Source organism: Tenrec ecaudatus, chromosome 17, assembly GCF_050624435.1.
Source record: "Tenrec ecaudatus isolate mTenEca1 chromosome 17, mTenEca1.hap1, whole genome shotgun sequence".
In the NCBI taxonomy this organism is placed as follows: Eukaryota; Metazoa; Chordata; class Mammalia; order Afrosoricida; family Tenrecidae; genus Tenrec; species Tenrec ecaudatus.
In genome coordinates, this window is record NC_134546.1 from 18,193,641 (window position 1) to 18,215,791 (window position 22,151).

The 22,151-nt window shown below is 57.6% G+C and overlaps 1 protein-coding gene across 4 annotated transcripts; it reads left to right on the forward strand.

Annotated features, from left to right (window-relative positions):
- Positions 1-7: 7 nt before the first annotated feature.
- Positions 8-21,332, forward strand: CAD (carbamoyl-phosphate synthetase 2, aspartate transcarbamylase, and dihydroorotase). Of its 4 annotated transcripts, none has more exons than XM_075535845.1 (45): positions 8-261; positions 483-622; positions 2,328-2,457; positions 3,299-3,441; positions 3,620-3,761; positions 3,950-4,121; positions 4,322-4,507; positions 4,704-4,816; positions 5,166-5,311; positions 5,540-5,671; positions 5,785-6,024; positions 6,151-6,372; positions 6,531-6,719; positions 7,111-7,235; positions 7,398-7,528; positions 10,021-10,133; positions 11,193-11,437; positions 11,640-11,886; positions 12,087-12,185; positions 12,291-12,515; positions 12,602-12,784; positions 12,915-13,133; positions 13,549-13,716; positions 14,150-14,332; positions 14,420-14,524; positions 15,266-15,505; positions 15,613-15,694; positions 15,829-15,995; positions 16,121-16,285; positions 16,367-16,498; positions 16,609-16,810; positions 17,119-17,309; positions 17,392-17,532; positions 17,633-17,734; positions 18,310-18,406; positions 18,716-18,766; positions 19,024-19,071; positions 19,163-19,332; positions 19,465-19,539; positions 19,738-19,950; positions 20,040-20,165; positions 20,267-20,422; positions 20,516-20,617; positions 20,818-20,912; positions 20,992-21,332. In XM_075535845.1, exons 1-45 carry the CDS (start codon positions 180-182, stop codon positions 21,092-21,094), a joined length of 6,738 nt encoding a protein of 2,245 aa, XP_075391960.1. In that variant the 5' UTR covers positions 8-179; the 3' UTR covers positions 21,095-21,332. The 4 variants fall into 4 exon arrangements, with proteins under 4 accessions (XP_075391960.1, XP_075391961.1, XP_075391963.1 ...); XM_075535846.1 differs by having other exon boundaries at positions 19,027-19,071; XM_075535848.1 differs by lacking the exon at positions 18,716-18,766 and having other exon boundaries at positions 9-261.
- The last annotated feature ends 819 nt before the right edge of the window (positions 21,333-22,151 follow it).

The following is a 22,151-nucleotide window of genomic DNA, read 5'->3' on the forward strand; positions in this document are numbered from 1 at the left end:
CCCCGCGGCTAGTGCGTCGGGCTCCTGCGCGGCGCGCGGCAGCATCTGCTCCAGCCACCGGCGCCGTGAGCCACGTGGACCGGCCGCGGGCGCACAGTCCTCACGTGGTCGCCGCGCCGGCGGGGGCTGGACTCGCTCCCCCGCTCGCTCCTGCTCGGCGCTGCCGGCGTTCCGTCCTCATGGCGGCCCTGGTGTTGGAGGACGGGTCGGTCCTGCGGGGCCAGCCCTTTGGGGCCGCGGTTTCGACTGCCGGGGAAGTGGGTAAGCTAAGCAAGCCCGGGGAGGCTGCCGATCTCGTCCCACTCCGGTGCCCCTCGCCCTCCCAGGCGGCCCTGCCCGACCCCCGCCATTTTCCCGCCTGACACCCTTCGCGCTTCCACTCCTCACGCCCCAGGCAGCCCCCCGGGACTGGGGCATTCCCATCGCCGCGCGGTGCGCTGAAGGGTGCCCTGCCCGCGCCTCGCCCTACCTCTCTCCTGCAGTGTTTCAAACCGGCATGGTGGGCTACCCGGAGGCCCTCACTGATCCCTCCTACAAAGCCCAGATCCTAGTCCTGACTTACCCGCTGATCGGCAACTACGGCATCCCCTTAGACGAAGCGGACGAGTTCGGCCTCAGCAAGGTAGCACCTCCCAACTTCTTGCTTTCTTATTCAGATCGGTAGTAGTTGAACAATGAATATGGCATGGACGCACTTCAGGGGAAGCGGTTACACAAGCAATGAGATGACTGTAATTCAATTTACAGTGGATAAATGCTTTAAGAAGGCGGCCGGCTGGGGTCCTGAAAGGCCGCCCGGTCCCTTTTGTTCAGGGCCCCGGGGCCCGGTGGAGACTGCCCCGCCCCATTGTAGTGAAGGTAGAAATCATCAAGTGGCAAGAGGTATTTGCAGTAGTTGCCCCCGGAGCTTTCCCATACTGTTAGGTTTGAAGCCAAGCGAATCTGAATTTGATAGGATCCTCTGGAGTTGAGCAGTGCTTGAGTTGGGAAAGAGACTGAAAGCCCCAGGCCCCACCCTTCCCATCACTGTGGGTTCCAGTTGACCTGCAGAACTAGTAGGTTATGGGCTTCGCCGAGACTCTTGTAGTGTTCTTAACATCTGGGTGAGAAAATTCTGTTTTTCTCCTGAAATTCAGTGAAGTTGTTACTCTTCTTCCTCTGGCATTTGGAAATCAAAATACCCTCTAAGTTGAAGTTTAATTTTTTTTAAGCAACTTGGGTAATAGTTACTTTAAAAAACCTGTATATTCCCCCTCTCCCCCCAAAAAACATTAAAAAACCCTTGTATATCCCAGATACAGGGTTCATAGCATCGTGTTACTGTGATTCCAGGCTTACTAAGCAAGCAACTACTCTTGCAAACAAACGCACTGCCATTGAGTTAGATTCCAACTCATAGTCACCCTATAGGGCAGAGTTCGGAGACTTGTCAACCTATGGGAGCAGAAAGCCTCACTGCCTACCCCCTTCACCCCAACTCAACAGAGCATCTGGTGATTTTAGACAGCTGACCTTGCAGTTAGCAGCCTATGCTGTAGCCCACTACGCCACCATGTGCCTCTGGCAACCATGAGGTTCTAGATTTGCCATCCAGATAACCTTGGTACTGGGAAGACTCGGGATAATAAATGTGTTTACTGTTAAACTTGGAAAAGACCATTTGTCATCATAAACCTGTAAACACATTCTAATTTTACGTCAGTAATTTATGAATTGGGTTAACATAGGCCCGTCTTGAGCTCCACCAGTTCTAGGCCCACTGACAGAATGGAGTTGACAAATCTGTAGAATTGAGGCCCTGGCTGGCCAGTGAGTGAAACCTCCACCTGCACCCTGAGTTGACTCCACCTGCCTGGGAGGGCTCTTGTTACCTTCTCAACACCAGCTGTCTCTCTTTCATTGGAATGTAATGTAAATAGGCCACTCCCTCCCAAGTAAACGCCACTTTCTCCATTTAGTTGTTACATGCTTGTCTGTGATTGACAGATGTGTAATTTTTCTTTCATCTGGCCCCTTTGAAGTGGGGGAGGGTATGATCTCGGCTCATAAATAAATGTCCATTGTCGATGCCGTGTGTTGGGTATGTTTCTCCTGAGTTTGTTTTCCTGTGGCGAGGACATGGCCCGTGTGTTGTGTGTTACTGTTTAGTGTTGGGGGCAGCCCGGTTGGTTGAACGGAGTGATGAAGGTGGTGGTGATGGTGCAGGTCATTCAGTGTAACTGCCATAGATGGCCCATGGCCATACTGGGAGAGGGGAAAAAGGACCTAGGGACTTAGTTGGCCCAGAGCTTCCTCTCATGTTTTGTTTTTTTTCCCCCCATCTACAGTGGTTTGAATCCTCGGGGATCCATGTGGCAGGACTGGTGGTGGGAGAGTGCTGCCCCACGCCCAGCCACTGGAGTGCCACCCGCACCCTGCATGAGTGGCTGCAGGAGCATGGCATACCCGGCCTGCAAGGTATGCTGGGTGAGCCCAGGTGTGTCCAGTCAGAGCACATTATGCCCAGAGAGAAAGGATTACAGAAGGTCTCTCTGTTAGGACTTGCTTCCTATAGGCTCCAGAGGGAAGGTTTGGATTGGGCTCTGGGGCTGTAGGAGCCAGATGATCTCACTCAGATGGGCGATTCCTCCAGTTAATGGGTAATCTTTTGTCACCACCAGGTACTTTCTAAGCAGCTCTGACATCATTTCATCCACAGCAGCTCAACATCTTAGCTATGCAACTTCAAGCCTTTTTTTTTAAGCGTGGCCCGCAATAAAATTGCCATACTTTAAGTAACTCCTTAATATTATAAAATACACTCAGGCAACGTTCAAAATGTATCCAAGTCATCTTAAAGAAACAAACTGTGAAAATAATTGTATGAGCCCCAATAAATTGTTAAAATAAATTAAAAAAAAACAAACAAACAAAACCAACTGTTAGCTTGAAGCTGTATCTAAACAAGGCTTATAGTTTGCATGTGGTTGATCAATCTCTTTAGTCTAAAGAGCCTGAGTCTAAATATTGAGGGAAAATAAGTTATTGATTCCGTTAGAGGTTCCCTCAGCCATTTATTTCTGTGGCATTATTTAGCATCTTCTGTTGTACCTTGGTGTTCTTTCCCATAAACCAGTAGGTCTAACACTGGGTCAGGGCAGACACATTCCAGTCAAGAATCCTTCATGGCCGCACATTTCGCAGCACAGGCCTGTAGACTAGGTGTGGGTGGCTCCTGTGCTCACACGAAATTATTTCTAGAAGTTGATCCTCATGCAGATTTGAGTGGGATCTCTGGAGGGCGTGCTAATTTTGACAGGCGTGGACACGCGGGAGCTGACTAAGAAATTACGGGAGCAAGGGTCGCTGCTGGGGAAGCTGGTCCAGAATGGGACAGAGCCTTCAACCTTGCCGTTCGTGGACCCCAATTCCCGTCCCCTGGTGCCAGAAGTCTCCATTAAGGTAGGGCGGGAGAGTGGTCTAAGCTGCGTGAGCCACAGTGGTTACACTTTGCTCCTAGCTGGTGTGAACACTAGGGGCAGAGTCAGAAGAGGGGTGGGAGGAAGGGTAGGAGTGGGGCTGAATACCGTCCACTGATCACAGTTGCTGAATTGTTGCTCTTTCCGCCTCTGTTCCTCAGGCCCCACGAGTATTCAATTCGGGGGGTACCCCACGGATTCTGGCTTTGGACTGTGGCCTCAAGTACAATCAGATCCGGTGCCTCTGCCAGCGTGGGGCAGAGGTCACTGTGGTGCCCTGGGACCACATGCTGGACAGCCAGGGTGAGTAGCTCGGGTGTACACAGGGTCTTCCACCAGGATGAAAAGGTGGTCTCTTGGTCCCCTTGCCCAAAGCCAACATGAATTACAGCAAAGATGAAGACACGGCTTTCTGCTCTGATGGTAAGGGCTGCAGGTATGTCTTGCAGTTGAAATACTGGTTTTGATGTCATGTCTTCTGCTCACTCCAGAGTATGAGGGTCTCTTCCTAAGTAATGGCCCTGGTGACCCCGCCTCCTGTCCCAATGTCGTATCCACACTGAGCCGTGTCTTAGCTGAGCCTAATCCCCGACCTGTCTTCGGGATCTGCCTGGGACACCAGCTGTTGGCCTTAGCCATTGGGGCCAAGACTTACAAGATGAGGTGGGACTTGGGAGAGGAAGGGACCTGCCCCTTTGAGATGAGGGTTGGGGAGTCTTGGGAGTGGGAATCGAGTTGGTATTGATTGGTGTGGAAACAGGAGGGGGTGGCCAGTGAGAACAGTGAGAGCCACAAGAAGTTTGGTTTGCAGTAGTGAAAGGAGGTTGGAAGCAGCCTGTGACTTAGCTTGACTCCTTCGCCAGATACGGGAACCGAGGCCATAACCAACCATGCCTGCTGGTGGGCTCTGGGCGCTGCTTTCTGACATCCCAGAACCACGGGTTTGCCGTGGAAGCGGACTCGCTGCCAGCAGGCTGGTCTCCTCTCTTCACCAACGCCAACGACCAATCCAATGAAGGCATTGTGCACGACAGCCTGCCCTTCTTCAGGTGAGCCGGGGCGGGGACATGGGATGGCCTGGCAGGGTTACTGAGAACCTCCACAGCTTGGAAGCCTCATGGCCCTTAAGGTTGCAAACGAAAAGTCCAGCAGCAGACTGGAGTTCTCTGCCCACTACCCATCAGCGAGGCTGCGGGCGCCTGTGCCTGTGACGAGGACGGGCTTCGTGACCCATCTCTTCCACAGTGTGCAGTTTCACCCGGAACACCGGGCTGGCCCTTCGGATATGGAGCTGCTTTTTGACGTCTTCCTGGAAACGGTGAAGCAGGCTGCAGCTGGGAAGCCAGGGGGCCGAACAGGTGAGCCCCAGAGGAGGAGGAGCCAGCTGGGGACCTGAGGACTTAAGCCCAGGCTGGGCTCAGCAGCGACAGGAGTTGGCTCCAGGGCACGCATACGATGGCCGTGCCCCAAGAAACTGATTAGCTTGGTTTCAAGGTTGGGATAGTGGGGGGGAGGCAAACAGAGAGTTGATTCCTGCTGCTTCTCCTAGAAGTTCCCTGTGGGATCCTTAGTCCTGCCTTCTGAGCCTCCTGATGTCCATTGAATGCAGGCTCAATCAAGACTATTCTGTACCATGGAAGGGGTGACCCCAGATGCTTGCTCAAAACCTGTTTAAGGTCAATGCTGTGGTTCTCTCTGCCTCCACAGTCCGAGAGCAGCTGACCGAGTGCCTCTGTTCCCCTGGGCTTCCCACCACCGGCCCGGGGCTTCCACCGCTCAGAAAGGTGCTCATCCTCGGCTCAGGGGGCCTCTCCATTGGCCAAGCTGGAGAGTTTGACTATTCGGGCTCTCAGGTAAGACATGGCCACGCCTGCTCCCGTGGGGGTGGGGATCCTCAGGAATGGCTGAGGAGTCTCTCGCTGTTATCGGGAGACAATGACTCAGGAGAGGTGAGGTAGAGAAAGAGGAGGTGATGGGGACTAGGTTTAGTTCTTAGGCACTTGGGGTGCGCAGGGAGGAAAGAGGAGGAAGGACCGTCGTAGGCGATCCTCAGTGTTGATGTGCCCTGCTTCACCTCTTAGGCCATCAAGGCCCTGAAGGAGGAGAACATTCAGACCCTGCTGATCAACCCCAACATCGCCACTGTGCAGACCTCTCAGGGGCTGGCTGATAAGGTCTACTTCCTTCCCATCACACCGCACTACGTAACCCAGGTATCATGTGGGCCGGGCCTTCCGTGGTCATTCTGTCACATTTTTCCAAAGACCTTCAGTCCTCTCCCTGCCCCACAAAGCCACCTGCGCACTCATTCTCCTTCCTACCGCAGGTGATCCGCAACGAACGCCCAGACGGCGTGCTACTGACGTTCGGGGGCCAGACAGCGCTGAACTGTGGCGTGGAGCTGACCAAGGGCAAGGACAATGTACTTGCTCGCTATGGAGTCCGTGTGTTGGGCACGCCCGTCGAGACGATTGAGCTCACTGAGGACCGGCGTGCCTTCGCCGCCAGGATGGCGGAGATCGGGGAACACGTGGCCCCCAGTGAAGCCGCGGATTCTCTGGAGCAGGTTCGAGGAGGGGGTGGGTTGAAAGCGGAGTGGGGTCACTTCTTTCATGCTTTGGTTCTTCTGCCTCTAGGTGCCCTCTGGGCCACAAGAGGTCAAGACCTTGACCTGTCTGTCCGTGTCCTGCAGGCCCAGGCCGCAGCCGAGCGACTAGGATACCCCGTGCTGGTGCGCGCAGCCTTTGCCCTCGGGGGCCTGGGCTCCGGCTTTGCCTCCAACAAGGAGGAGCTCTCTGCTCTCGTTGCCCCAGCCTTCGCACACACCAGCCAGGTGCTGGTGGACAAGTCCTTGAAAGGATGGAAGGAGATTGAGTACGAGGTGGTGAGGGATGCCTACGGCAACTGTGTCACGGTGCGTGGTGGGGAAAGGTCGGGAGTCAGGGCCCTTGGAGGAAGAGGGTTTGCTGTCCTGGTGGAGTCCAGCCATAGAGGCAGTAGGGCCAGGGGCATTGCTGCCCACCCATCCTGATGGCCTTTAGCAGTGACTCCCAGTGGACCCTCCTTTCACAGGTGTGTAACATGGAGAACCTGGACCCACTCGGCATACACACGGGTGAGTCCATCGTGGTGGCTCCAAGCCAGACGCTGAACGACCGGGAGTACCAGCTCCTGCGGCAGACGGCCATCAAGGTGACCCAGCACCTGGGAATCATTGGCGAGTGCAACGTGCAGTATGCCCTGAACCCTGAGTCTGAACAGGTGAGATGATAGGCCCTACAGCACACGGTCTAGCTGTTGCCTCCTGCTTGTCCCTTCAGTGATCAGCCTCTATGGCCAACCGGCCTTGTCCTGCAGACATTAGAATTCAAGCCAGGACCGTCTTTGCTGTGGTTGGGCCTTGGGGCGGTCCCTTGTGCTACCTTCCCGTCCCTAGAAAGGCCCACTGTTGTCAAGTTGATGCCAGCCTGTATTGACGCTGTAAGAAGAGTAGAGCCGACTGCCCCCAGCTGGTGGGTTAGAACCTCCGGCCTTTCCATTGGCAGCCAAGCACTTTAACCATTACACCACCAGGGCTCCTCCTCCATTCCTTTGCAGAGCCTTGTTTCCTTAGCCGTTTACTGCCCATTGCCTCCCCGCTCTCCCTCTGCAGTACTACATCATTGAAGTGAATGCTCGGCTCTCTCGCAGCTCCGCCCTGGCCAGCAAAGCTACTGGCTATCCTCTCGCTTACGTGGCGGCCAAGCTGGCTTTGGGCATCCCTCTGCCTGAGCTCAGGTACGAGGCGAGAGGGCGAAACGGGCCGTAAGGAGTGGGGCCTGGGGAGGACACTCAGGAGCGGGATGCTAACGCCGTAGTTGGCCTGAATTTATGGTCTGTGGAGAGACCTTATCTGGAAGCTCAGGCTGTACATCTCCTGCTCTGTTCGCCGGTTCCCAGGAACTCCGTGACTGGAGGGACGGCGGCCTTTGAGCCAAGCCTGGATTACTGTGTGGTGAAGATCCCTCGCTGGGACCTCAGCAAGTTCCTGCGGGTCAGCACCAAGATCGGGAGCTGCATGAAGAGCGTGGGTGAGAGAGGCCTGCCCTACAGCCCGTCCTCAGACCTGGCACCGCCTTGGGCCCCTCGTACCAGGAACCCTCAAAGGGCCCTGGCGTGCCTTTCTTAACTTCCGTACTGGCAGCTTCTGGGAAATGTGTGTCCTGAGAGGTAACGGGGACATTGCCAAGTAGGACAGTAGTGCTCTGCAGGAGTGGGACTCAAAGTCATCCAGGACTCTGTCAGGCACACGTGCCGTCCCCATGCCCCAGATGGTACCCCAGAATCCCTGGAGAGTCTGCTGGGCCCCAGACTCTCTCTGCTCCTTCCTTTTATACATGAGTAATCTGCGGTGCCCTCAGAAGGAACTTGGCAGAGCCAAGAACTGGGAGGCTCACCGGACTCCTGGCCCCATGTTTTCCTGTTGCCGACCTTGGCCTTCATCTGCGAGGCCAGTTCTCTGAAACTGCACCCATGGCATTTCAGCTTCATGGCATTTTGCCCTGGGCTTTGTCTTGGCTGGCGAGCCGGCTGGGGCATTTTGTTCACTGTGTGAGTTTAAATCGGAGACTTGAGGGACACAGTGACTGCTCTCGGGTGAACCCCTTCTCCATCCCGGTAGCACAGGGGCAGCCATTCATAGCCTACCTCCTCTTCCTCTGAACCCGTTCTGCCGAGGTCACTAAATGAAATACTGTTGGACCGTTTAAGACCGGGTGATTTAAGTTCAGAGCAAGCCACCAACTTTTTTTTAAACATGAACAGAAATTGTCTTTGTGAACAGTGAGCAGTGGGAATAGTCATCAGCGGTGGTGGAGTAGGTGGGAGTGTGCTTCCTCTTGGTGCCCCTGTAGTTGCTGCAGACCATTCAGTCCCACGTTTCATCCCAAAGAAGCGCCTGCGTGCCTGCACTAGCCAGCATGGCCTGAGATCTCACGAGCTGCAGTGGCCTTTAAACAAGTCTGAGCGCGGATGGTATTGCAGGAAATTTAGAAACCCGAGAAGACTGCCAAGTCATTCCGTCTGGAGATAAATTCCTGTTAATTTGAAAAGTATAACAAACATGGGATTGAAGCCATAATTAAATTGTGGAGCAAAGATGTAGGTTGACAACAGTCAAAGGTCGAGGCCTCGGTGAAACATTTAAATGTTTCCCATCCACTCTGGTCTTTTTAACGTGGATCTCTGGCTACTTTGTAACTTTTAAGTTGGGTACAGGAGTCATTGGCAAATGAGAAAGTGTATTTTGGCCAAACGAGTCATTACCTGTAAGCGTATCGCACACAGGGGTGAACTTGAATGGGTGTGGGGGCTGTGTGTTTCTAGATGCGCACACACCCAGTAGTTTCCAGGCAGACATGTACAAGTGTGCTGGGGTTCTGTTGTTTCATGACAAACCCGGGAATAAAAGTAAGCTATTTGTCAAATATTATATCGCTCTATAATACAAAGGGGGCTTCAGAAACGTTTGTAGAAAAATTCTGTTGAACATTTTGAAGCCCCCTTGTACATTCACGTGACCAAAAATCTAAACACAATCTACTTCCTTCACACTGTAACCTCATCGCGGTGATTTTTAAAATTTTTAGAAGAAAACCGTCAGGGTTTTAAATGAGAGGGGAAAAGACTTAGGAGAGTAGGTGCCTAAAAGGGGAAGAAATTGTCAGCAAGCCTGGGAGGAAGAGATAGCTCTCCTTCCTAAGTAGAAATCCAGCTCGAGGGGTGTTGTCTTTGATTGCCCGATGCCATTAGGTAGATTTTGACTCGGTGACCTCATGATGAGTAGAGCTGCCCCGTGGGGTTATGGAAACTTTCCCAGGCACGCACTTATTAGCCAGACAAACCAAAAAAAGCTTTAAATAAAAATGCTCAGTTGTAAAGTCTATGCTTCAGGATAGTTAGCCTATGATCCAAAGCCCAGGAGACATCCTGCCTCACCTGGGATCTTGAGCACCTAGAAGGAAGTGCCCAAGCTGCCGGCAGTCACATTACGGTAAATGTAAGAAACCACTGGCTGTAAGGCCCTCTGACAATTTGCACACACTTACGGGGAGGCAAACAAGAAGGAAAACAGTATGTATTCTCTGATCATAGGGGAAATTATGTGGGGAAAAATACTGTAACGTGTCTGCTGGATTGTGCTTGGCTTCACATGGGCTGGGAGTGGTGGACCGTCAAAACATTGTAACACTGTCAAGGATGGGCTGATGCCAGATGGTATCACCACGTGAGCAAAGTGCATCCAAGAACCAGAGAACCAGCAGTGGCTTGGGCTGCTGTGATAAGCCATCATGTGTTCCAGAATCCTCCTGCCCCTCTGGAGCATTTGAATTCCCATGTGCCTGAGCACGGAAAATGCGAAGTCCTTGACAATTTTAGGCCAAAAAAGCTGCAAGTGTAGGATTTCTCCCTGAGACCTCTTATTAGGGAAAGACTCTACGTGGAGACTTGACTGGGCACCTCCGTGGAGACTTGACTGGGCACTTGTCCTGAGCACCATCTTGCCCCCGTGTTGTTCCTCCAGGTGAAGTCATGGGCATTGGGCGTTCGTTTGAGGAAGCCTTCCAGAAGGCCCTGCGCATGGTGGATGAGAACTGTGTGGGCTTTGATCACACGGTAAAGCCTGTCAGCGACATGGTAAGAACCCACCCCTCGCGGTAACACCCTTAAGGTGGGGCCCCTTCTGCCCCCCAGCCCATGAGCTTGCAGCTGCTGTGAGTGCTGAGCGAGGCCATTGCTCATGTCGCTGCAGCTCAGCCTGTTTTCACAGCCGGATGGCCTGGCTGAGAGTTGCTCAAAGCCGCACCATCAGGAGGAGGAGGGCAGAGCCAGTATCTGTCCCTGGGGTGTCATGGCAACGGGCCTGTTTTCTGGGGGGAGCAGCTTCCGTTCTGTCTCTCTCTACACTTCCTGCTTCTCTAGCCGCTGAGTCGATAATGCTTTACACTGGCCACACAGAATCCGGACAGTGTCCATGATTGTAGGGCTCATGAAGGAAAGTAGCAGGCTGCAGTCGGGTGAGAGATGGGCAGGCACAGCTTCAGTCAGGACATGGGACACCATTCTTTGGGGGCTGCGATGAAAGGGCATGCCACTCTGCTGTCGAGCTCCGTGTGGGTCAGCAGACCCAGTTCCCAGAATAGAGTGCCCAGAGGCACCCCACACCCATAAACCTCAGCCAGTGCACAGGCTAGCCTTTCGGCCCGAAGCACTCCGTGTTACTCTGTGGGCTGGGAAGTCCAGCCTGTCCTCATGCTCTGACTCCTGGGGCTGCTGCTGCTGCGTCTGCTCTGGTCTGCATCAACGAGTGTGGCTGCACGGGGATCTCGGGTCCAGACAGAACACATTCTACTCCTGCCCCCGCCCCTTCTCAGAGGCCTCGTTTGATACCCCGCAGGATGGCTCACCAGTGAACCCTGTTAGCCATTACTCACCGGTGAATCCTGTTAGCGCCTTCCTCTCATCAGACCTATGCCGCGGGCAAAGGCAACGGTTTGGTGGGAGTTCGGGAGGCTTGGGCCGGAAGAGGTGCATTCAGTAATTCACTGCCCCTGCAGCTCCCTTGCCAAACATGGCTGCAGCCATGCCTGCTGTGAGCGGTGCGGGCAGAAGATGGGGTATTTCTCGGCTTGGCATCCTGACCTCGCCCACCCCTATACAGTCCTGCATCAACCGCCAGGTCCCCTTCTCTCTTAGGAGTTGGAGACCCCGACCGATAAGCGCATATTTGTGGTGGCGGCTGCTCTATGGGCTGGCTACTCGGTGGAGCGCCTGTATGAGCTCACACGCATCGACCGCTGGTTCTTGCACCGGATGAAGCACATCATAGCCCACACGCAGCTGCTGGAGCAGCACCGCGGGCAGCCTTTGCCCCCAGACCTGCTGCAGCAGGCCAAGCGCCTTGGCTTCTCAGACAAGCAGATTGCCCTCGCAGTTCTGAGGTCAGAGATGGCGTGAGGGCCATGGGCTGGGGAAGGGGGGGTGCACCTTTGTGCCCCTGGGAAAGGAAACCGGGGAGGGGGCCTCTGATCTTCGTCCCTGAGCTGGGTGATGGGTGGGTCTAGCTTCCTCTTAAGTTTTGTCCTGGCCTCTCTCCACCCCTCTGCCGGGGCCTGCGTGTCTCTTAGCCTTCGTCTCCTTTAGCACAGAGCTGGCTGTCCGCAAGCTCCGGCAGGAGCTGGGCATCTGCCCAGCAGTGAAGCAGATTGACACGGTGGCGGCCGAGTGGCCAGCCCAGACCAACTACCTGTACCTGACCTACTGGGGCACTGCCCACGATCTCAGCTTTCGCACGCCTCACGTCCTGGTCCTCGGCTCTGGGGTCTACCGCATCGGCTCCAGCGTGGAGTTTGACTGGTGTGCCGTGGGCTCCATCCAGCAGCTCCGGAAGGTTCGACAGCTCACCTTTCACACCAGTGTCTGCCTGCCTGCTCACAATGCGGTCCGGCCCCCGGGGGCTTTGGGTGGTGTGATGGGGTCCCTGTCCAGGGGAAGCTGGGGTGGCAGCCTCGGCAGCAGTGGCTTGGGTGTCGTTTGGGTTGTCCGTGCCATGGGATTGGTGATGCCCACCCACTTCCTTCCCTGTCACAGATGGGGTACAAGACCATCATGATGAATTACAACCCGGAGACGGTCAGTACTGACTACGACATGTGTGACCGGCTCTACTTTGATGAGATCTCCTTCGAGGTAATGGGAGTGAGGCCGACCTGAGGGGGAGGAGGGGGCAGTGAGCTGGAAGGCTCCGCCCTGCAGCCCTTTGGAGACTCCAGCCGGCCCACCTGCCCACTGTAGGTGGTGATGGACGTGTACGAGCTGGAGAACCCCGAGGGCGTGATCCTCTCCATGGGAGGGCAGCTGCCTAACAACATGGCCATGGCGCTGCACCGGCAGCAGTGCCGTGTGCTGGGCACCTCCCCCGAGGCCATCGACTCGGCCGAGAACCGGTTCAAGTTCTCCCGGCTCCTTGACACCATCGGTATCAGCCAGCCGCAGTGGAGGGAGCTCAGTGACTTGGAGGTACAGGGTGGGGGGGTGCTGGAGGTAGGCGGGTTGGAGGTATGAGTGTGTGTGGCCAGCCCATCTGAGCTCCCTGCCACCCCCAGTCTGCTCGCCAGTTCTGCCAGACTGTGGGGTACCCCTGTGTGGTGCGCCCCTCCTATGTGCTGAGCGGGGCGGCCATGAACGTGGCCTACACGGACGGCGACCTCGAGCGTTTCCTGAGCAGTGCGGCCGCTGTCTCCAAGGAACACCCCGTGGTCATCTCCAAGTTCATCCAGGAAGCCAAGGTGCGCCGCTGCGGCCAAGGCCGGCTCTGAGGGAAGGTCCCGGCTGGGAACTCATAGGCGCATCCTGGAACCAGGGAGAGAAGGGAGCAGCTTCTTGCCTGAGCTCACCCTGCCTCCTACTTGCCCCCAGGAGATCGATGTGGATGCTGTGGCCTGTGACGGTGTCGTGGTGGCCATCGCCATCTCGGAGCATGTGGAAAACGCAGGCGTGCACTCGGGCGATGCCACGCTGGTGACTCCCCCACAGGACATCACTGCCAAAACCCTGGAGCGGATCAAGGCCATTGTGCATGCTGTGGGGCAGGAGCTGCAGGTCACCGGCCCCTTCAACCTGCAGCTCATCGCCAAGGTGAGAAGACGGCAGCGTGGCACCACAGCCCCTGCCGGGTCTGAGCTGGCAGGCAGCCCCGCACGTTCTCCCTGGTTGGAGTGGCAGCAGAGCTTCTGGAGGGGAGCTGCGTAGGGGTGGTGACAGTCCACTGCCCTGGTGGCTCTCGGGGAGTCATGGTTACCCATGAGCTGAGATCTGCGAGGTCGACAGTTCAAAAGCACCAGCTGTTCGGAGAGAGACAGCCTGGGCTTTCTGGTCCCATAACGAGTTACACTCTCAGGACTGATTGGCAGCTCTGCCCTGCCCGACAGGGTGGCTGTGAGTCAGCACGGACTCGGTGGCAGGGAGTTTGCATGGCCCTGAGGGAGTGGTACAGGAAGCAAGGTCAACCTCTGAAAGGCCCAACTGGCCTCCGTCTGCCTCTCTGCCCCAGGACGACCAGCTGAAAGTTATCGAATGCAACGTGCGTGTCTCCCGCTCCTTCCCCTTCGTCTCCAAGACCCTGGGTGTGGACCTGGTAGCCTTGGCCACACAGCTCATCATGGGGGAAGAGGTGGAGCCCGTGGGGCTCATGACTGGCACTGGCGTCGTGGGAGTCAAGGTAAGCAGGATTCCGGTATTGAGGACAGCAGAGAGGAGAGTCGGTCAGTGAATGTAGAGACCACGCACCGACTGTTCCTAGCAGGACCACGATGGGAATGAGGTGCTTTTGTTTTTGGGGCACTTACACTCCAGTAATAGGTGGCGAGAGAAGTTGGGTCTCAGGTGCGTTCACTGTGTTAGAGGAGATATAGCCAAAACGCTGCAGGAGTGGGAGACAGATGAGTTAGAAACTGGTGCAGGAGAGAGGGTCTTCAAATGAGGTGTTGGCTCACGGAGGAAGAACTGAGGGAGGGGCCCTGGCAGGAGGGGAGGGGAGGAAAGCAGGTGGTCACTGGGGGTGCAGCACACTTGGCACAGGACCAGTGTGCCCCTGCCCCTCCTGGTGAGAGGAACGAGTGGGGGGGCTCCTGTCTTACGTCCTGCTCCCATAGGTGCCCCAGTTCTCATTCTCCCGCTTAGCGGGCGCTGATGTGGTGTTAGGCGTGGAAATGACCAGCACTGGGGAGGTGGCCTGCTTTGGGGAGAGCCGCTGTGAGGCCTACCTCAAGGCCATGCTGAGCACCGGCTTCAAGATCCCCAAGAAGAATATCCTCCTGACCATTGGCAGCTATAAGGTACCAGATGGAGGGGCGGCGGTGAGCCGGCTTTGGCTGACCCTGGCATGGAAGATGGGACAGCCTCATCCTTCTGTTTTGTTCCAGAACAAAAGTGAGCTGCTCCCCACGGTGCGACTGCTGGAGAGCCTGGGCTACAGCCTCTACGCCAGTCTGGGCACCGCTGACTTCTACACGGAGCACGGCGTCAAGGTGCGTGCTCTGAGGCCCGAGGCCCGCCTGCCCCTTGGGGCTGAAGGCGAGAGCTCCTCAGAACCCTCCCCTCCCACTGTACCGCAGCTGGTGGTACCATTAACGTCATCATTGCTGGGACTGTGTCATGTGCTTCTCTGAGCCCTGGTGGTGTGCTGGTTAAGTAAGCCCCAGGCTGGAGGCTGCCTGGGACATCCTTGAGGACATTCCTGTCATCACAGGCTGTCACTGAGTCAGAACCAACGTCATACCACCCAGCACTGCCGGCCAGGCGATACTGACTCACAGCAACCCTGTAGGACGGTAAAATGCCGTCTGGAGGTTTCCGAGCTTGTGATCCCTTATGGAGTAGAAAGCCCCACTGTCTCTGGTGGAGCAGCTGGTGGTTTCGAACTGCCCACCTTGCAAAGCACAGCTCCACACACAACCACTGCACCACCAGCACTCCATGGAAAAGCAAAGTGTTGTAGTGCTTCTAGCCTCTGTGTGTGTGTGTGTGTGTGTGTGTGTGCACATCATGATGCTTGTTCACAAGAGTGAGCTCTCCTGTTAGTCCATGGTAGCCAATTTTATTATTTTTCATCTCAAAAATGTATTTTGCCAATAGTGTTTTCAACCCTGTGCCCACTGAGAGGCAGCCCCCCTGGCTGCCAACCTGTGGGCCCTTAGTCCCCCCTCCCTTCGGGCCGCCCTGACTGTGTCAGACTGAGACTGGCCCTGATCTTGCCCTGGGGCCCACAGGTCACAGCCGTGGACTGGCACTTTGAGGAGGCGGTGGATGGGGAGTGCCCACCGCAGCGAAGCATCTTGGAGCAGCTTGCTGAGAACCACTTTGAGCTGGTGATAAACCTGTCAATGCGCGGGGCTGGAGGCCGCAGGCTCTCTTCCTTCGTCACCAAGGGCTACCGTACCCGCCGCCTGGCCGCAGACTTCTCTGTGCCCCTCATCATCGACATCAAGTGCACGAAGCTATTTGTGGAGGTAACAGAGCCAGAGGGGGGTGGGCAGTCTGAAGCAGCCAAGAGCCAGACTGGCTTTGAGGGTGTCGGGAGCTAGGAACCCCTGTAACACCCAGGTTCTACTTGCAGGCCCTGGGCCAGATGGGACCAGCCCCTCCTCTGAAGGTGCACGTGGACTGCATGGCCTCCCGGAAGCTGGTTCGGCTGCCTGGTGAGTGCACAATGGCGCCGCGCCGAGGGGGCTATAGGGCGTCAGAGGGACCTGGCTGCCAGCTGCCCTTCACTTGGCATCAGTTGCTGCTAATCTCCCGGTGCGCCCCTGGGCCCATGTCCTCTCATCCTCAGGCCTGGTGGACGTCCATGTGCACCTTCGGGAGCCAGGGGGTACGCACAAGGAGGACTTCGCCTCAGGCACTGCCGCCGCCCTGGCTGGGGGTGTCACCATGGTGTGTGCCATGCCCAACACCAGGCCCCCCATCACGGACGCCCCTGCGCTAGCTCTGGCCCAGAAGGTGAGCCAGGTGCTCTGATTTCCTGGCATCTGAGACCTTGCCATTAACCCTTGCCTTCCGGGCCCCCCTCCTTGGAGCCAGCAGTGCAGGGGTGGGTGGGCCTCAGCCACCTGCGTCCTCTCCAGTTGGCAGAAGCTGGCGCCCGCTGTGACTTCGCCCTATTCCTCGGGGCCTCGGCTGAGAACGCAGGGACCCTAGGCACCGTGGCAGGCGCTGCGGCCGGGCTGAAGCTTTATCTCAACGAGACCTTCTCCGAGCTGCGGCTGGACAGTGTGGCCCAGTGGATGGAGGTGGGACAGGCGTGTGGTGGGGGGCCATGGGCTCTCCGAAGCAAAAGGCTGCTTACGCCCTTACACATCTTTCCGCCCTAGCACTTCGAGACGTGGCCACCCCACCTCCCAATTGTGGCCCATGCAGAGCGGCAAAGCGTGGCAGCCGTCCTCATGGTGGCGCAGCTGACCCAGCGCTCTGTGCACATCTGTCACGTGGCACGCAAGGAGGAGGTGAGGGTGCACCGGGGAAGGGGGGGTGCTCAGGCCACGGTCTGCCCCACAGGTCTGCCAAGGGAGAAGGGAAGGATGGGCACTTTGGAAGTCTTCCCCCATCTTCCCAGATCCTGCTGATTAAAGCTGCAAAGGCCCGGGGGCTGCCAGTGACCTGTGAGGTGGCCCCTCACCACCTGTTCCTGAGCCAAGAGGACCTGGAGCGCCTGGGGCCTGGCAAGGGGGCAGTCCGGCCTGAACTGGGCTCTCGCCAGGATGTGGAGGCCCTGTGGGAAAACATGGCCATCATCGACTGCTTCGCCTCGGACCACGGTGAGATGGCCCAGAGTGAGCCAGGGCCTCCGTTAGACCTGGGGAAGAATGGGCGGGGATGCAGGCGGCAGCAGGCTCTTTATTTTTGTATGATAGTTGCATTGACATCTTACACAATCCATTATATCCACTCACATACAATTCTGTTGTTCCATCCCATCGAGGGGGCTAAACAGTTATCAATGCTGTCTGTTCCGCGTTCACCCCCAGGCTCTCTTTTATTTTGGGGGTGGTGTTATGAGGTTGGAGGTACAGTCCTGGGGACAGGGGTGACTCCCCAGGGGTGGCAATCTACTCTTTGCTCACAGCCCCCCACACCTTGGAGGAGAAGTGTGGGCCCAGCGCACCCCCCGGCTTCCCAGGCCTGGAGACCATGCTGCCCCTGCTGCTGACAGCAGTCAGCGAGGGCCGGCTCAGCCTGGATGACCTGCTGCAGCGGCTGCACCACAACCCCCGGCGCATCTTCCACCTGCCGCCGCAGGAAGACACCTACGTGGAGGTGCGGGGCTGGCCAACCTAGGGTGGGCAGGGCTCTGGGCCTGGTACCGCTTTGCCTGTGGTCACGGTGACTCTCCGGACAGGTGGATCTGGAGCACGAGTGGACGGTCCCTAGTCACATGCCCTTCTCCAAGGCCTGCTGGACGCCCTTTGAAGGGCAGAAAGTGAAGGGCACCGTGCGCCGTGTGGTCCTGCGAGGGGAGGTCGCCTATATCGACGGGCAGGTACAGATCACTTCCTGTGTGCCCTTTCCAAGGCATAAGCCATTCCCTGAAAGTCGGTCCCCATCTCCCCTCACTCACCACCTGTGTCTTCTGGCCGCAGGTTCTGGTGCCCCCCGGCTACGGGCAGGATGTCCGGAAGTGGCCTCAGGGGGCTGTTCCCCAGCTGCCCCCCTCCACTCCTGCCACCAGTGAGATGACCACGGTATCCACAGCGGTGGGTGGGAGGGTGCTGGGGAGGGCCCTAGGGGAAGGATGTGACACTTAGAACCCATCCCCACTCTTCTGCTACGGCAAAATCCCAAGGACTCTGACCTAAGGAGTCTGCATGGTGGAGCAGACAGTCCGACCTGACGTGGTGGGGCACGCACTGGTGGAGGCCAGATGGAGCAGGTCCATGGGATGAGCAGTTTGGCTTTTCTTAGGAGACTGATCTGAGGTGGCCTTGGATCTGTTCAGACACTTCACTGCCCTCGAGGGGCTTCTAATGCATCAGGACAGGGTAGAATGCCCCTGTGGGTTAGTGAGACCCGAGAAAGACCCTCATCTCTCTCCCCCAGAGGGGCTGAACTTGCTGTTGCTGGCCCGACACATAACCACCAAGGCTGGTGCACGCGGCTGACGTGCTCAGCTCCTGACCCTGAGTGGGGTCCCTCGAGCACCCAGCCGCCGCAGACCCTACTCTGACATGGGCTTGCTGGGACTTGGGTCTGCCCCTTGGCAGCCGGTTTGTTTGAGCCTGCTGGTATTTGAACCCAGGGTCCAACGTTGTCTCTGCAGACACCCGAACGGCCCCGCCGGGTCCTCCCCGGGGTCCCTGATGGCCGCCTCCACCTGCCACCCCGCATCCACCGGGCTTCTGACCCTGGTCTGCCAGGTAAGGGGCTAAGCCCAGAGATAAGTGCAGTGGGGGCACCCTGACTTGGTAGGTTCCTCGACCCTGTGGGTCAGCTCGGGCCTCAGTCGGCCCCTCACTGCTATGTATTTCCTCGTATGACCCAGTTGCCCAGGCACCTGTTTGGGCCCCCAGCCCCAGCCCTTGACCAGTGTCCTGAGCCCCAACCTCTCCCTCTCTCCCTCCCTCCCTCCACCCCAGGCTTACCGCTTCCCCTCCTTTGCTAAGTCAGTCACCCAGCATGCGGTAGGCCACCCACAGCTTCTCACAGCCCTCTCTTGTTGTGGGCAGCTGTATCTCTCCGCCTGGGAGCTGGGACCCCACGGGGCAGCAGAGCATGGGGTAAATCGGGCTTGTTGGTTGCTGTGAGCCTGGCTGCTGCCCTTGCCCAGGACCCCTGTGCTGACTGGGAGGCCCTAGGGAGGGGGGGGACACCACTGCTCCCGCAGCACGCCCCAGAACCGCTCCTGCCCACCCCTAACCTGCTATCACTCCTGTGGTGTGAGTTGGCTTAACACACACAGTGGCCAAGGGGCTCGGGACAGTGGGGCTCCTCCTCCAGCCCGGCTGCAGTCTAACTTCTGTCCATTGCTGGGCAGCAGCTGAGGAACCCAAAGAGAAGCCTGCTCGGAAGGCCGCGGAAGCAGGTGAGAGGCCACGCTGTGCAGACACGGACCTCTGCACTGGCTCTTGGAGGGGACCCTCTGACCGGCCTCTTCTGCCCACCCCTCACTACAGAGCTGATGGGAACCCCTGATGGCACCTGCTACCCCCCACCACCAGTACCTAGACAGGCATCACCCCAGAATCTTGGGGCCCCCGGCCTGCTGCACCCCCAGACCTCACCCCTGCTACACTCATTAGTGGGCCAACATATCCTGTCTGTCCAGCAATTCACCAAGGACCAGGTGCGCTCCAGGAAGCTGGGTGGGGGCACCCAGCGCTGGGAGGATTTGGGTAGTTGGCACTAGCGAGGGCCTCTGGGCTGCGCAGTCTAGCCTGATGTGGGCTCTTGCGCCTACCCTCGCCCTCCCCTGTAGATGTCACACCTCTTCAACCTGGCGCACACGCTGCGGATGATGCTACAGAAGGAGCGGAGCCTTGACATCCTCAAGGTCGGGCTGGGCAGGTCACGGTCCCCTCTCCCAGGGGAGCCTGCAGTTCAGGGTGGCACCAATAGAGGGAGGGTCGAGGCTACAACTGGACTCTGGGGAGCCTTGGAGCAAATGAGCCTTCTTAGCCCCCCGCCATGCACAAGTTGGTGAGACCAGCTGGCCTGTGCCCACTCACGTGGCGCCCCCGCCCCTCCACAGGGCAAAGTGATGGCCTCCATGTTCTACGAGGTGAGCACACGGACCAGCAGCTCCTTCGCGGCGGCCATGGCAAGACTTGGGGGCGCCGTGCTCAGCTTCTCTGAAGCCACGTCGTCTGTCCAGAAGGGCGAGTCCCTGGCGGATTCGGTCCAGACCATGAGCTGCTACGCTGATGTGGTCGTGCTCCGGCACCCGCAGCCCGGCGCCGTGGAGGTGAGGCCGCCTGCCGGGCCCTGGGGCAGACCCGTCTTCTGTGGCAGTAGGGATGGGGAGGGTTCACCTGCTGCTGCCATCCTTCCCAGCTGGCAGCCAAGCACTGCCGGAGGCCAGTGATCAACGCTGGTGACGGGGTCGGAGAGCATCCCACCCAGGCCCTGCTGGACATCTTTACCATCCGAGAGGAGCTGGGGACTGTCAACGGCATGACGGTGAGGGCTACTGGGGGAGGGCGGCTGCAGCCAGGGCTCAAGGAAGCTGGCTGGCTCTGCAGTGGGAGGGTGGGGCCTCTCCTGAGCAAGTTCCTCCCTAGATCACCATGGTGGGTGACCTGAAGCATGGACGCACCGTGCACTCCCTGGCCTGCCTGCTCACCCAGTACCGGGTCAGCCTGCGCTACGTGGCACCACCCAGTCTGCGCATGCCACCCAATGTGCGGGCCTTTGTGGCCTCCCGTGGCACCAAGCAGGTGAGACCCCCGTCCCCAGCCCAGCCCAGGGAGCCAGTCCTGGCAGGGGCAAGGGTTGGATGACCCGCGCCCGGCTGACCCCCTGCCCTCCAGGAGGAATTTGAGAGCATCGAGGAGGCACTACCTGACACGGATGTGCTCTACATGACTCGAATCCAGAGGGAGCGCTTTGGCTCGGCCCAGGAGTACGAAGCTGTGAGTGGCAGGGCCAGGGTATGGGAAGAAGCCAGGCTAGAGCTACTGGGTGTCCAGGCCAGGGACAGGGAGGGAGGCTGGTCGGCCCCTCGGTTGAGATTGCCATGTGGGTTTTGAGGGCGCTGCAGGGGGGAGCCAGGCTGGTGGCCTCTATAGCCACTGCTGCCCCTCAGGGGTTTATGGCTTCCTCGTCCCTACAGTGCTTTGGCCAATTCATCCTCACCCCCCACATCATGACCCGGGCTAAGGAGAAGATGGTGGTCATGCACCCCATGCCCCGTGTCAACGAGATCAGGTGACGAGGGGCCTGACCCGGAGGGTGCATCGGGGCTGGCTGGGCAGACTGCATGGTAACCCTTCCCCTTCTCTCGCAGTGTGGAAGTGGACTCAGACCCCCGAGCAGCCTATTTCCGCCAGGCCGAGAACGGCATGTACATACGCATGGCCTTGTTAGCCACCGTGCTGGGCCGTTTCTAGGGCCCACCTTCCTCCATCTCTGTTCCTCTGGCCCAGCTGCTGGGCAAGGAATCCTGGTGCCCCCCACGGGGGCAGCACAGTCAAGGCTCATCAGCTCTGGACACACATGCAGGCTTGAGGTGCTGCGCTGGATCTCGAGAGCTGGGGGTCACGCCTCAGGGGAGCCTGGGCCCGGTCTGCCCCGCCCCCCTGCTGCAGTCCCTTTTCTACTTACCTAATAAACAGCCGAGCTCCTCCAGTTCTCCCGTCTTCCTCAGTAGCAAGGGCTTTAATGTCTTAGGACGGTCCTTTGCTAGAGCGCGGCCATGCCGGGCAGGACTGAGCATCTTCTGGTCCTGGCTCTAGGGTTCTGGGCCAGGTACGTGGTTCTCTTGATGCGCCGCCTGCAGTAGAAACACACATACCAGAGGCAGTCAAGGGATGTGACAAAGCAGCCGGGCCTCTTGCCCACTGTGGGGCGGGCCTGGGCTAGAAGAGGCCGAGCAGCAGCTGGGGCCTGACTGGTGAAGGTCATTACCCTGTGGTGTTTCACTTATTTGGGGGCCTCAAACCGTGCCCGTGGGGTTCCCCAACTGCCATCACTTTTGAGCCCCTCCTCCCCTTCCTCAGAGCCCCAGCCTCTCACTGAACCAGGGGCAAGGGCAAGTGCCATGCCAGCAGTGTGCAAACTAGAGGCACTGGGGTACATTAGTGCAAGGAGTGGGGGCCCCAAGAATCTGTGGGAAAATGGAATTAAAGATAATGTAACTTTTCCTCAAACTTTTTGAGAGGGTTTTGTGGAAAGTTTGTTGTGAGCTCTTCCATCCCATGAACCTAATGGCATGGAGATCTCCACATGAAGACCTCTGGCCACAGAGCAAGAGCGCTGGGAGTGCAGTGAGTTCCAGGTGTCAGCAGTTCACACACCCCCAGCTGCTCCACAGGAGAAAGATGAGGCTGCCTGGAAAGATGGAAAGTCTGGGAAGCCCACAGGGGCACTTCCGCTCTGTTCTCCAGGGTCTCCATGAGTCAGAATTGACTCACCAGCAGGAAGTTTTGGATACAGAGCACTAAGAAA